This window comes from Pterocles gutturalis, unplaced genomic scaffold, assembly GCF_000699245.1.
Source record: "Pterocles gutturalis isolate BGI_N339 unplaced genomic scaffold, ASM69924v1 scaffold45620, whole genome shotgun sequence".
NCBI lineage: Eukaryota > Metazoa > Chordata > Aves > Pterocliformes > Pteroclidae > Pterocles > Pterocles gutturalis.
Window position 1 is genome coordinate 1 of NW_010139905.1, and position 16,090 is coordinate 16,090.

Sequence of the window (16,090 nt, forward strand, 5' to 3'; positions counted from 1 at the left end):
AGGAAAACAATCAAGCCAGACACTTTGGAGTCATTGCAATCATGCAAATACAGCTCAGCCCTCTTGAGACCAACTTTCTTATTGGATACCAAATTTTAAAGACATCCCCAATAAAACAGAAGGAATGTTATCCATTGTATCATCACAAATATTTGTTTTGCTTTACACTTCCCTTTTCAAGGTTTTCCTATTGAAAAAGTTAAAAGGTTTAGTTTCTCCAGCAATACTTTTGAATACTACAAATTTTTCAGAAAAAAAAAAAATTCTATGGGTTTTTTTTCTTTGAGGGCATGGGTTTTGGTTTGTTGGGGTTTTTTTGAGTAAAATAAATCCATCTTCCACAGCATATCCAACTTCATCTGCACTCTGATCTCTATTAGATACTCTCATGCCTAGCATTGTTAGCATTAAAGAAGAAAGTACATCCTCAAAGTAGCAACAGAGAATGAGAAACAAGATTACACTTTTTATTTCTGCATCTGTTGTTGACATGGATCTAAGCTAAAGACAAAGTCAGTTTTACTCTTCAGGAAACAGCTTCTCCATATGAATACCAGGAGAGAATAACTCCATCTGTTTTGCAATTACTTAATTAGTTACCATCCATTAATGGCTTTACAATCCCTGCAGAGATGATGCAGCAGAACAGTACAGACTCATACCATCTTCAGTAAGTCATTTAAGCATATACCTTGTGATCAATGTGTAAGTAGTATTAAGTGAGACTTGAAACAAAAGGCTAAGAGTTTTGCCGAATTAGAGCACTACATGAAGTATCCAATTACTACACAAGCTTTGGAAAAAATTTGCACCACTAAAGCTAATTGCTTCCATTAGATACAATCTGATACCTTAACACATCTGGCTCAATAGCCTGTGATGCAAGCTTCTCAAACACTCTAGTGAGGGGCAGATGCAGTGGATGGCTCTCATTGCGGAAGGCATCCTGACAGGAAGTTATGATGGTGCTTAGCAAGCCAGATCCACACATCACCTGGCGACTCTTCTCTGACTTCACCAGGGTCTGGATATGATCAACCACAGCACATTGGATTTCCTGTGAAAGCTGAAATGGACACAGAACTGAAGTCAGTGGGTTGGAACTAAAACTGTACGTAGTGATTGATTTTATTTTTTCCAGTTGTCAAATCTCTGGGCGTAAAAATCTGGCCCAGAAAAGATGCCTCTAAAGCCACAGGCTTGAGTGCAACTGCATGGCTGTTCTATAAAGCTCTGCACTTGAACAGTGTGTGTAGCTGCTTGGCCATCTACTGCTGAGCTTTCCTGCCACAACACTATGGTAGTGAAGGAAGAGAACAATCAGCTCTCATTCAATAGAAGGAACTACCACCAAGGGCACGTTATTAGGCAAAAGCTCCAATACCAACACATAACTCAGAATATATTTAACATTAAGCATACGAAGAGTCACACTGACATAATCTACTCTTTGTGCTAAAAACATTGCTCTTAAACAAAACCGTATCTAGCAATATCATGAAACACATTTAATTTTAGACACTTCTCTACGTTTTGATGAATTGAAGCTTTACTTTGTTGTTGCTTCTTAATTGTCTTTTAAAAGTATCTCAATTCTCACAAATTATCTTTAGAGCAATTTGTTCCCAATTAGGAATGGAACCTACCCCATTAACCTAACTCGATTTCACACAAAAATAACTGTGCATCATATATTTAAACATAAATCTTACAAAGATGAAATGTTCCCCACCCCCAAGAGCCCTTTGGCTTTCTCATATGCTCTTCTAGGAAACATCTATGCAAACTTTTAAAGAAAAGGAAAACAATGGTGGCAGACGCAGACTAGGACATTGGGATTTATTTTATAAGATGCATGAGAAGCAACTTCACTGGATTCAGAATAAGATAGCATATTAAGTATCAAGAAGAATTCCACTCTTTTGCATCCAGACCAAAAGCAGTACCAGAAGAGGATAAATTTAAAGCCAACAAGCAATTTGTTTTCAAAGTGCTCATCAACTAAAAGCCCCAGTTGCAACACCTAGACAGTAATACTAGTATATCCACTGAAACATACGTATCCTTTTTGTAACCTCAACTACTATTTTTTATGTCTGAAAGGTAAGGTTTTTTTGTAACTTTTCTTCTCTCTGAAGGACTGTTCATTCCCAAGTTTCACTGTGCATCTCATTATATACAGAAATCATCCACCGGACTAAACTACACCATTCTTCACAGAGAGGCACTTATTGCTACAGGGTATAAAAGCCTCATTTACAACTTCTTTGATTTTTTAATTACTATTTCACTCCATTTTTGACCAGATGCAGGAAAGTGTCTGGATGTATAAAACTGCATGTAAACAGAAAAGGATACAGGTCTTGACTAAATGAACCTACTGGTTTACTCCAAAATAAATCCAATAAAAGCATAATGGCATACAAAAAAATTGATTGTTTTCATTAGCTTAGCAGCCTTGTCAATACCAGTATTGCCTTGTTTTGAATAAAATGTGCTGTTTTCATGGATCTTAGTTCCAGTAAAATGAGATTTTAGTGGAAATGTTAATGGTGGCCAGGAAACCAGGCTGTGTGTTTCTATATGCATGGATTGATTTTCCTAACACATATTACTTGCACCATGAAACAGGATATTGAAGGTGCAGTTAGAATGTAGTTGGGCTCCCAGCTCTGCTTCAGGTTAGAGTCTTAAGGGCAAAATGTCACCTAGCAATTTGTCCAATCTGTTTAAGTAGTTCCCAGATTCTTGCTCCTAAGAGCTCATAGTTTCAAAACTTGGGAGCTGAATTTAATTCACTGTTATTTATTTTCAAAATGGTTATGCTATGTTTAAGATGAGCAAAAAAGTTGAACCTTTGGCAGGGTGGGTTCAGTTCAAAAGGATGCAATTTTCTTAGGCTTAAGAAAGATACAGCAATAATTCTGTGTGCAATTGCAAAAAGCAAACTTACTTTTCAGTCTCAGAAGCACCTCTCACTTGAAAAGCTAGCAGCCCTTCATAGAAAATTAGAATCAACTTCCTAACATACCAAAGAGATTCAGTTTCACTAATGAAGAGGTCAAGGCATAGAACGTAGCACTTTCAAAGTTCCAGGTGACCCAAGATCTCAAACTGTGCTTTCAAAAGTAAAAGGCAGACATCCATCAGCTTAAAGCCCATTGTCTGTAGAGAGTTTGAGTCACTTCTGAAAATTGTCTCTGTAATTTTTTTTCCTTAAAATGTTATAAAAAAGTAAATAATTCATAAATTTATCTCAGCTCAAATTCCTGAAGCACAGTTCTCAGCTGCAAGAACATCCCCATTCTGTCACAACATTTTGGTGATTAACTCTCACCCACTGACCTTACCAAGCAAAACCTGCTCTGCTGGCAGTATGTATAACTGGCTTTACAAAGTTACAGAATAACTTCTGTTCATGCGCTCCTTGCAAGTAGACAGGAGAAAAAGCACTGTGAACTGCATGAACTGAACTGCTTCTACTTTTCCAAAAACATGACCTAGGTAGGGCCTAATTAAATGCTTCACATCAATTATATCATCAGGCTTTTCATATTTCCCCTTCATACAGCTCATATGTAACAGAAGCTACAAAGTTTTCCTCATATGAATACTACTGCCTTCTAGAGAAAATACAGTAGCAAGCCTTGACCCTTTGAAGCCAGGCAACAAAATTTCTTTGTAATGTTAAGAATATTTTAGTTGGTTCTGGTAGTCGGACAGAACTCTTGCTCATCGAATTACACTTAGCTGCAGTAGTTTTTTTTTCCCCCATAGTATTAGCTGAATGCAGCGTCTCCTTCTCATTTTTCTAAGTTACTGTGCAGTGCTATATTATGATGTTCATCAGACACCTGAGAGGAAGACAAAGCTGTCTCTGTGTGCTCCCTATAAATGATACAACTGCATGAAAAACAAGACAAAAGAGAAAATTATCTTCATTACAGTTAGCCAAGGATTTTTGTCAGAGTTCCTATCTCTTTAATCCAGGGTACATTACCAAGATTTTAGTGCAACTTCAGAGATACCAGATCCTTTTTAAAGAGAAAGTGAATAGCAAGAGAAACAGGACAAATAAAAGGGCAGGCTGTGGGGTTGGAAGCACAGGAGTAAAATTGCTTGGTCTGTATAAACAGTGAAAGCTTCAGAAGTTGTTTGATCAATGAACAAGCAAACTTCTTACTAAAAGGCCAAAAATAACCTTGGAAAAGAACATGCAGACAGGCTGTGCATTTTCTTTTTTTTAAAAAAGAAAAAAGTTGTGCTGTAATCAGAACAGGCTCAGCAAAGAAAAATCCCCCAGGAGACAAGGCTAGAGCAAAGCCTGCATGAAAGTGCTCAGGGGAAAGAGCCAACCTTCAGCTAGCAGCCCATGCTGGAGGACTTACTCTCAGGTTGTTCCTAGTCTCCTTCCTCCTACCAGAGTTCTTGTCCAGTCTCCTTTCCCTTCTCCCAAAGCCTTGGCTGCACAATACAAAGGGGAATGAATCTCTGGACAAATACCCAAATAATTTCCTTGTGCAGATAATGCAGTGCAGTAATTTAGGAATTCACTGCGATATTACAGTTACATGAGCAGTGATATGAGTATACATCTGAAGGCAGACAAATCTCAAATGTCACACAGTTTTCTGTGGGCCATATCTATGTCAGAGATCTTCTCAGTTTAGAAAGACTTTACGTTTTTAAGAAGTACAAATACTTGCAAAGTGTTATGTTGTTAAAATTTGCAGCGAGAACAACAAGTTCAGGCTAAATTTAAAACAGAGATAAAAAACCAGGTCATCTAAAAAGGCGCAAAGTCCTTATTGATGGACAACGTTTTAGTTTTACAATGGAATATAACAGCAGTTCATAATAGGGGAGACATGGATAAAAATAGAGAGGACAAATCCAGCTGTGGAAGCAAAAATATTATTTAACAAAAGTAGAGATAATTTATATAATGAATCATGTGATTACTTTTTTATCTGTCCTCAAAATAAACCTGCCAGGATGATGACACAGAACTGAATCATGCTTCAATTCTCTACTCAAAAGTTCTTTTCTTTCCCTTATCCAGCCTTGTCAGATCTAGGAGATCTTATCTGACATCACAGAAGAGCTCTGGTATGACACTCTGGAGCCTTAAAAGCCACAGTTCCAAAACGGCAGACAAGGATGAGATATGCCTGAGGGGAAGTTGCGAATATCCTGAACCAGATAACTAAGGTGGATTTTAACCTGTCTCACTTGCCCTTAGTTTTTGAAACACATGACAATGCTATCTTTATCAGTGAACAGGCAGCGTATTAATAAAAGGAAAATCCACCTTGTATTTAGCCAAACTGTGTGAAGTTTGATGGGAACTGGCTTAGTAACAATCCTAGGCATGAACATAAGCAATATCCTCTAAAGACAGTTTACTAACTCAAGGACTGTCTCTTGGGGGGTTTTAAGGCTTTTAAGCAAATTTTCATACCCATACGACATTCAAATTATTTTTAATCATACCTAGGAATGGTGGTAATATATAACCACACATCCATTCTCCTTAGCTTTTAATTGTCATTCTAGACAGTCAGAAGATATGGCTGAAGTGCAATACCACTCGTTTTACTGTCTGCTACCATTTTTTTTTATGCTGACAGGCTCAACATCGCTTCAGCCCATCACTGCTTGGGTCTGACAAAGGTCACTGAGAAGCAGCAAATTTGGCAGGAAATGGATATCAACTCTGAGGGTCAGAATCAAAGTACATTAATTGTATTGAATTCCATTACTGTTTCTGTAAAAGCAGTACTTTCTCATTGCCATTTCTGTGAAAGCAAAGGATTTGCGCATGACCTGAATGGATTCAAAAGATTTTTCCAGATTATTCCTAAACACCTGGGTGTAAAATATCCATCACAGCGCTAAAACAAGCAGGAACAGATGAGTTCTTCACCATCGCTCCTAAAAAATGTACTATTTGACTCAGTCTTAAACTCAGAACAAGTCCCTTCAGATTTTTGAATTAAAGTTTGCAGTAAAAAAGCTCCATCCACACAAATTATTTCATCTCTCATATAGCTGTCAAACACTTTTGCACTAAAAGAAAGAATAATACCCTGTTTGGGACAGAATATACCTGTTCAAAGGGAAATTACTTCAGGTATTTTCCTTCTACCAGTTAGCTCCCCTTCACTAGCCATTGAGGTCTTACCTTTTGCATCAGATCTTGCCTGACTCACATGCTCCAAGTAGCACCTCATTGCACAAGGGTTCATGCAGTGATGTATGTTATGACTAAAGGTACTAAAGTCTAGCCTTTTGTGTCACTACCTGGCAGCATCAGTGAGCTGCCCAAGCTATGGGACATGAGGTTCCATTCATTCTCTCACACACTTTGAAACAGAATTAGCCAGAAAATATCTGGTTTTTCTCTATCCTTTTTTGTGGGTCATTTGACGAAAAACTCTTCAGGACAAGTGTTAACTCCTAGCTGGAGTCTGCCTCAGGACCCGGCATAACAGTGGTCCCATTTTACGTGAGGCAATCCTATTCACAACAGCAATCCTAACCAAACACTATCAGTAAGAATTTCTTATCGACTAAGAAAAAAGGAGTAAGAAAGCAAGAAAAGGTGAACGCACTCAAATACATAACTGAACTACTGGAATTTGTGCTCTAGACCTTCATATTTTTAAGAACACTGCCATCTACTGACGGTATGAGAGACTTTCTCATATAGCTCAGCAGTACAGCCAACTCCAATAGTTTCTTGATGACACTCTCATCCAATTAAACATTAAACTTGTTTTTCGGAAATTAATTACTGTAATTAACAAAACTTCACTAGCTCCTGGCTTGCTTCCCCTACACAAAGTTTTGATGTGCCAGCAGTTAGTTGCACTCCCACCTTTCATAGCTCTGGATGAATAATCTGGTTTTATTTCCGTATGTACTTTGACCGTATTCAAGTATTTTAGACCAGACGGTAGATACAATATAGGCAATATATTTGTTCAGAGTGGGCATGTGTACGGAAGGTTTGACAAAGGAAAGCAGATTCTAAGCTGCATTGAAAGTTTATGGACTGTTAGGCCTAAAGAGACAGACTGTTCTGGTTGCTAGGTCCATTAGCGACATTTTAAACAATTTTAAAGGGACTTCTACAGTAAACCTTTGCAGTAATTATCCTGGTATCAAGACCCATGCACTGCATCAGAGAGATATAGAAATGCTTAGTCAAACTGACAGACAAGAGCCTTTCATAGAATCATAGAACAGTTTGGGTTGGAAGGGACCTAAAAGATCAACAGGGACACCCTCCACTAGACCAGGTTGCTCAAAGCCTCATCCAGCCTGGCCTTGAACACCTCCAGGGATGGGGCATCCACAGCTTCCCTGGGCAACCTGTTCCAGTGTCTCACCACCCTCACAGTAAAAAATGTCTTCCTAACATCTAACATAATATACCCTATTTCAGCTTAAAACCATTACCCCTTGTCGTCTCACTACACTCTCTGTTAAAGAGTGCCTCCCCATCTCTCCTGTAGGCTCCCATGTGAAGGCTGCTGTAAGGTCCTCCCAGAGCCTTCTCTTCTCCAGGCTAAACAACCTCAATTCTCTCAGCCTGTCCTAATAGGGGAGGTGCTCCAGCCCTCTGACCATCTCTGTGGCCCTCTGAACTCACTCGAACACGTTCATGTCTTTCCTGCACTGACAGGAATGCTGTTCTTCTATCTGATGACTCAGTGAAATTTGCACTGTTCCTCCTGACAGTGTTCTAGGTAAATTTTAGTACTTCCACACCTGCAAAGAGTAAACGATTCTTAGCAATGACACTACACAAAAGTAGTGGATACTATTTAGATGGCACTTTGATACGTTCAGACTCACCTGAGAGTGCCCCTCTTTGTACAGCTTTGGCAGCAACCTCACCATAACACAGACAGCACCTGGATGTACAATGGCACAGTCTCCCACTTCCCACCTACGGGAAAAAGATGCGTAAGACTTACCATAATTATCAGCAGCAAAGAGGGTCCAACAGTGTTAGACAGAGTACAGTATTAAATCCTTCTAGCAGTAACTAGGTTCAGCATTTGAAACTAAGTAAACAACCCAGATGACCTGGAACAGCTGGAAGCCTCCTTAGAGTAACAAAGACAGGATATAACCTGCTCATGAGCTCACATCTCAGGGACCTGCATATTCAAAGACACGCAGCATGGAGAACAGACAACCAGAGGGATCTCTCTGATGCATCAGCCCAGAACTAGTGTTATATTTTCTATTTTCAAGCAGTTTGTAACTTTGGGCAGACAATAACTTCAGTACAGCATAACTGCAATAAGCAAAGATAAGACAGTCTTGATGAAATCAGCAGGTCACCCTTCCCTTCCAACACCTGAATCTGTCTAAACTAGTAAGAGAAAGTTAAATATCTATGCTTCCCCACCAGTTTTCATTTTTGCAACATTTTGTATCACCTTTGTACATTCAGGCACAGGAAGGAACTGAGGCATCAGTTATGACAGAGAAGATCTGCTTATGCCATGATGCATGCTAAAGGTCTGATATATCTCAAAGACAAAGCCACAGCATAGCAGTGACTCTAGCTCAGGCTCGTCATGTTCAGAGTACAGTCAGCATTTCTGGGTGCACCACTGAACTGGAATTGTGATGTGCACTGTCAGAAACATCTGTCCCAAATAGATCTCACGAGAAAAGGCAACATCTAACAGCCATAATTAGACTGAAAAAATAAAGCACAATATGCTTTATGGACTGTACAAAACAAAGGGTACAAGTAAAAGAGTGAGCATAAAAAAAGCTTTTACAAAGGACCTAAAGGATGGTTAAAAGGCTGTAATCAACATGTTAGCCACTTCCCAAAAGGCTCACCTGATACATCAGAGCAGCGAGTAATGTGTAGCACACTGCCACACAGTGACAAATCATTCTTACTGCACCCTCAAGAAAGATAACTTTCTAAGAAATTGCTAATTTGAAATATTTTCTGTGCAATTAATTAAAATCAGATCTGGTATAAATACTTACCGCAGCAATGGCTCTAGTGTGAATACATACGCACTTGACATAAATGCAGATGAGTTTTCAAATGCCAGACAAGAAAAAAGTACACATTGAAAATAGCCATCCTCCCATTTCCCCTCAAAAAACCTCACCACTTTTAAAGAGAGAAATCCAGGCCTACTAGAACCAACAGGATTGAAATGTCTGTTTTCCTGCTGTGGCTGTGCTCCCCAGAGCAAGTTAATTTTTAGCCTAAGACACTGTATTCAAGGACCAACTTCACAAACCTTAAATTCAGTTCAAACTTTCATCTCTAGCACTGTAAAAACACATTGCCAGGCAGTGTGTCCAGTTCTCCTAACACACAGCAGTCTTCCTAAAGACTTGAGTACTGAAGAAATATGGCTACCTACCAACCTCAAAATTTTTCTTTCATATAGAGAATTTTTTTTTGTAACCTATATGTATAGTAAAAGTAAAATGTGAGTTGACAAAATGTGAATATCAGAAGACAGTAATAGAAAGTGATCCTTTAAAAAATAAATAAAATCATGAAATGGCTAAGACGTTGCCATAACTGTAAGGAGTTTTCTTATCTCTGAGCACTGCCTGACAGGTTTAGCACTTTCCAGGACTGTTAAGAAGGAAGAACAAATAAGGAAAATCCAGAGTCCCTGATCAGGATTGAACTACATCTCAGCTTCCCTGTCAGCACTGGACACTTGCTCCCCCTTCTAAGAACATTATATAAGTCCTATCTCCAGCCTTCTCTGTGGTTTTCCAAGAAGACCCTATTTTCTGGCTTGTCTTATAAGTACAGAAGCTGTACCAACTTCCTCACTCCTGCAAATATCCCATCTCTCGCACTTCTGCCTCGGGGCTAGCCAGTCAGCCCCATGATTCCACTTCATCTGCCCCACCAGTATCATGTTGTGAATCCCAAATCTGCTCTGCACTGGCTGCTACTTAAAAATAAGACAAATACAAGGGTTTGGGGACAAAATGAGATGCCACAAAGAACCTGAAGAGCCATAAGCACAGTGAGTCTGTGGTACAAGCAGCTGCAGCAGCCATTCTGCTAGGGTGGGCATGAAGAGGGGCTTCCCTCCCAAAGAGAGATCAGCCTCAGTTAACACAGGTTGCAGCAAGCTAACTCTAATCACCAGGACCAAAAGCAAAAAGAGACCCCGTCTGTCACAGATGGCATTTCAAACATTAATGCAAGAGCAGGAACACTGAGGGCTGTTTTTCAGATGGGAATGAGAGGGTCGATTCCCCTGTGGGCCAGCAGCTTACAGCATCATTGACCACAGGACAGTGTAAGGAGCTAGAATATTATCCCATTAAAACACTTATTTTCCTGTCTCTCAGTCACAGGCTCCCACAGAGATCACCTCCATTCCCCCTCTTCAGGGATGTTAAATACATATTGCCAGACGGGGCATCACAGACCACCTACACGGACTCGCACTCAAGTTCCTCCTTTCAAGCTGCATAGCCCCAGGCTGAAGCCTTCTTCAGAAGGGAAGTGTGAGCATGGAGTACAGCTAAGAGGAAGATGCGTCAGAAGAACCACAGGCTGCAGGATCTCTGGAAAAGGATACAGGCTGTGTGGCCTGAAGATTGACAGCTTGCCAGTAAATGTTCCTCTGCTGTGTTTGTGTACAATACTCCTGGACACTCTCCAGCCACCTCTAGCTAATCCAGCTTCCTTTTGTGCCTTCACATCCCAGAACCAAAGCCAAACTGTCCCAAACCAGACACTGTGAACTGAGTAGATCCCAATTCACATTATTAAGTTCTGCACAAGTGGAGTTACTGCACAGCCTCACAGCTCAGCAGGCAAAACAATAAAAGGACTTAGGACGCCTTGCTTTATGTTTCAGATCTACTAACATGAGAAGACAGAGCCATACCCTTCCCAGCATCACCACTGATCTACTTTTTCTCCCTTATTTTCTCTGAGCTTCCCTTATACACACACTTAAGCTACAGGCTATGGACTTTTCACAATGCCCACCACCATCTATAGCCTCTTCGCATGTTGACCCACGTTCTCCCAAATGGGGTGAGGAAGATCTACTTTGAAAAGAGTTTTCATTCCTCCTGAGCCACCAAGTCCTCTCCCCAGCACTGAGTATCTAACCAGAAGCTTACAATGTAATTCCAAGAGTAGTGATAGGGAGCAAATATCTCCATGATTAAAATCAGATGTACAAGTAGCAAAGGCAGCTACTGCAGGTTTTTCTAGTTGCTTCAAACAAGCAGAAGTATGACCAGAAACACTTAGTCTGCTTCAGGGAACAAAAGTTCTGCTGACTTCAGTGACTGCTAGCTATGAGTGGCAGACCTAGTGACTTAGTCTCTAAACCTGGAAGGTGACTGTGGAATAACCTGCAATAAAGGCTGAAGAAATCTCACAGTAATAAACTTAGCCTTTTTAAGCATAACTCCAACCGGAAACGTTTTTGAGAAAAGGAGAGAGATCCAAGACAAAGCTACAGATAAATGAGGGGGCAGAAAATCTCACAAGTTACAAAATGCAAATTATTCAGAATTGATTCACAGGTGACAGCTACATTGATTTCTGGTGTAGTCTTTCCTTCCTGCAAAGGATACATATTTTTATATAATCCTTCATTATATGAGGCAGGCAGCATTACTATTCCTTTTCCAATTTTCTATATTTCAGCTGTGAGTAAATGAGTGAGAGTGTGTGTGTCCACACACATGTGCCTGGACACATATATATGGGGGAGCACTTAAGATAACTTAAAATTGCTTTTATTTTTAATGTATCAGGTGACTGGAAACAGCTTTCCACATAATTGAAAAAGTCTGAATTGATTGGGGCAGATTCAAGCAGAGACTAAATGCAAGCTTCAAGTCCCAGCAACCCTTTCCCTAGAGCCCAGTCCTGCTCCTACGTTGCATGCGTCAGAACCTTCAGCACAAACTCAGCAACTCTCAGGGCTGTGTGTTCCACTGCTCCACTGAATACTTATGCCCCAAAGTTTACCATCATTCACGTTACAAAAAGAGGTGATTTCTGCTCTCTGGAGGCCTGGAAGTTGGGACTGTGGCACTGATTTGCTTGTTCTAGGCAGGTTATGTCACACCTTATCTCAGTTTACTACCATCTAAAATGCAAACAACAGTCTTACTATTATATTTCCTCTAGTAAATACTCACTTCTGTTCAGGGTCTCCCCATAGCCTATAGGCAGACGCAGGTAATTTGTTGCTTGGTCTGTTGAAAGCAACAGGGTGCTCTTCTTGAGCCTGGAGTCCCTCCTGATCATCTCTTAATGCCTCTCCCATCTCTGGCTTTCTCTCCTTGCGGTAGCTCTCCAAATGGAGGGTTCCTTTGATCATGTGATCAAGAAAATTCAGAATCTTTATGCAGTTCTTTAGCCACATTGGGAAAGGTTCTGAAGAGCATAAAGCCACATCCAAGAATTCTGCAAAAGTCCTTGTCTTCTCAAGGCTCAGAGGGATTTGCCATTCCCCTTTTGTCCAGAAGCATCCAAGTGTCCCAAGGTCCTCTGCCATCTTTTCAAAGAGACCACTCCTCTGGAAGAAGTTGCTGTTGACAGGGTCCAGGTGCAGGGCTGCTGTTATCCCCTGAAGCGTGTAGAAAACAAGCTCCAATATGCAGTTCTGTCCAACTGCTGCCCACAGCCCAGACGGAGGGTCCTGCAATGCACCTTCCATGTCTGAGAGAAGGGACAGGAGTCCATTGAATCCACTGCAGGTTCTGAAAGCTGAATGGCTCTTGGGACTCTCCAGTACCCTCAGGAGTGACTACAAACATTGGGAAGAAAGGAGACAAAAGAAGCACTTAAATCAAGGGACAAAGCAGCTTTAGAATATTTTAAAATTCCAATTTTTAACCAAAATTCTTTAACTGATTTTGCTCCTTACAGAAAAAAAAGTTGGTCAAAGAAAAAGTCAACGCTGCACAACTTTTCTCTTCTTCCCTTCCCCCATATACCCAATTATTCAAACAACCAAGATTTGAATGCACCCTCAGGAGCAACCCATGGAGTCAGCCTGACAGGTAGGAAATAGAGCTCACAGGAGTATGTAAATAAATCAAATTTCCTGCATTACATATGATAGACAGTTTGGCCAGAGGTACCATTTCAGACCTTTGGCTATTCTTTCAACAGCCATCTCAGACTCTCAAGAAATCTGCCTTTGCCTTAAATAAATGAAAGCAGAGATGCAATTGTAAATAACCTCACAGGAAAACTGAGAAGGTGGTGTATCTCTCTATAGGTAAGTCTTCCTACAGCCCTGAATACCCATGAGGAGCCACACTAGACTTTTGCTCATATGACTGAGCAGACCCTTTCCGAAAAAGCAGTAACACAGGATGTTCCAAAGAATACTGCAAGCAGCAGGCTCCTCATTAAAAAAGGCAATAATAATTCCCTTTCTCAGCAGAGGTATTTTTAAAGCTTGCACAACACCTTGGAGGAAAAAAGACATGAAGAGTCAGATCCCAAGATAACAAAGTCATTATATTTTCTCTAGCTTCAATGGACTTAAAGCAGGTTATAAGTGAATGCCACTTGACAATATTAACCATGCATAAAAACCAGCCTATACGACTTGTAAACTTTGAATGCTATGGGATTGGCATTTTAAAACAAATCTAGAAAAGTTATTAAGAGTTGTAGTAGGGGAAGTAGAATTAGTGGGGAAAAAAAAGAGATTGCAAGGAAACAGTTTACTGTACTTGAATGTAATCCATCCCAGGTTTTTGGGATGTTGCACAATTAATTTTGTAAACATCCTCTTCCAGGCACCAGGGACCTTTCAAATTTGAGGCTGCACCTTTTCACACTGGAAAGGGCTAATTTTACATACAAAGTTTCCCAACAGATATCCAATGAAAGATGTTCACTTCACAACCTGCTGAAAAGGAACAGTTTCTAAAGTAAATATATCTCCCTCTAACAGGATCTACGACAGTGAGAAAGGGTTGCTGGAACTGGAGGGGGAGGGGGAACTCTACTACTGTCATTCAATTTTGTATGATAATGTATCAAACCAGGCAGAGACTTCTGAACAGGGAGTAAATTTAATAACTCAGATCTGAAGTTATCAGGATGGCTTTAACACATTTCAGAGAAGGTCAACAGTAACCACATTTCCTCCAGCTCTAACTCGGTTAGAATTTAATAGCCTATGAGTTAGTATTGCTCTGTCTTGAATCTATAAAACTGATGTCTGCTAGAAAACCCATAACTCAGTTAACGTTAACAGAATTTATTTCACATTCCATTATTTGTTATTCCTCATAATTGTTCATGTGCCACGCTGGAATACAGCAGTGCTAATTGCATTTGGGCTCAGGCTTTAACAGCTAAATATATATTAGCAAATCAATCTGAATTTGAGTGTAACACAATCACAGTCCCAGCAGATGTAGATAATAAATTCACTTGGTTACATTATATTTTAATATAGTTATCATTTGTCAAAATTAGACAGTGAAGCTGCATTTGTTTTCATATTAGTTTGGACACCATACTCAACTTTTTCACAACTATTGTTAAAGTTTATTGTTTCAAATCAAAGATATAAACTTTGTCACATTTTTGGTTTCTTAAAGTAATACATTCTTTTATCACAGAAGCAGCTGCTATATTATGCGGAAAGGTGAATTGAGTTCACACTTGATAGATAAGGTAGAATGAAACTTTACATCAGTGCTTACAACACTGCTGCTTTTCAATGTGATGCCTATGATCTAAACCAAATAAAACATACTGATTCTTTCCCCTGCTTCATTGCCTATGGATCAGACCCTCTGTAAACACAATAGAGGCCATGAACAGTAACAATTTATTTCTCCAAACATTCACACGACTGCTCCTGTCCATCATCTCACATGTCTTTTCCCATGACACTGGTGTATGTGAGCGGTAACAAAATTAAGGATAGCAGTTTCAATGTTGGAAATTTATCAGAATCAAGCTGTTCATCTCATGGCTATCCTGCCCCTTTCAATCTTACTCCTTTTCCTGTTCTCACATCCTCCCCTGCACATCTCCTCCACTTTCATTTACATTTGTCTCTCCCTTCTCTGTCACATTACATAGACCTGCTCATTCAACTGTGCCCTTTGCCATTTCAATTTCTGCATCTTGCCTTATTATTTCAGTCTCCAAAACACTTCACAATCTGATATTGAGTAATACAGACACTGGTAAAAATCAAAGTGCCAAATCTACCAGAATAAAAAACTGGCTCATGGCTCCTTTTCTTCTGCATTTACCTTCTTGGAAAAAAACACAGTGCTAGGGGTGAGAGTAAGAGCAATTTGCCACAAGTTTCCAAGAAACCAACAACTAAGTGGGAAGCTACATTAACTACCTTTAGCAGATCTAGTTTCAGATGCAGTTCCCCTTGAGTAGAAGAACAGAGGGCCCCAATAATAATGCTCATATATTCTTCATAGTTGATAACTGATAGCTGCTCCAAGATGCTGAGAGTAGCACTCCTGTAGCACTCATCATCCAAAAATATCTTGATATATGGCACCATTCCGTAGTCCTTCAGAACAACTGGGGAAAAATACAGTATCATTTGTTACTTAAACTATCCTTTATTTGTAGTTTTAACAGGCAGATTTTCAGTGTTGGTGTGAAGTGCCACATTTCTGCAAATACAGCAAGAGAGGCAAGAAGAGCTGGTTAAGCTAAGGACAACCCAAACTGGACAGCCCAAGAACAACTAGGCATAAAATGACTGTATGACTATGGTTTCTAACCACCAGACATGACAGCTTCACAATACAATAATGAATGAAAACGAAAATATGCCTTATCAGTTTTCAGCTTAAACATCTCTTTAGTTTATTAAGGGTGCTGTTTCATAGTTCTTGACAATATTTTTGCACTGTGTAAGATGCTGCAAACATGATGATTCTAGGATTCAAAAGTGAATTGAGTGGATTCCAATATTCAGAAGAGTTCACTTCTGTATTACTATGTTCCACAAGATTCCCCACAGATGCACTGATCTAGGTGTTCCTGCTCCAGCACGGGGATTGGACTAGACGATCTTTCAAGGTC

General features: G+C 39.9%; 1 protein-coding gene across 1 annotated transcript in view; it reads right to left on the minus strand.

Annotated features, from left to right (window-relative positions):
- Positions 1 to 851: 851 nt before the first annotated feature.
- The window catches only part of LOC104469106 (WD repeat- and FYVE domain-containing protein 4-like), a gene marked incomplete at its 3' end in the record, with an annotated part of 30,435 nt that continues 15,196 nt past the window's right edge, over positions 852 to 16,090 (minus strand). The window contains 4 exon segments of the mRNA XM_010083474.1: positions 852 to 1,066; positions 7,864 to 7,957; positions 12,196 to 12,806; positions 15,381 to 15,580. Of these exon segments, the coding sequence (XP_010081776.1) occupies positions 852 to 1,066; positions 7,864 to 7,957; positions 12,196 to 12,806; positions 15,381 to 15,580 (1,120 nt within the window).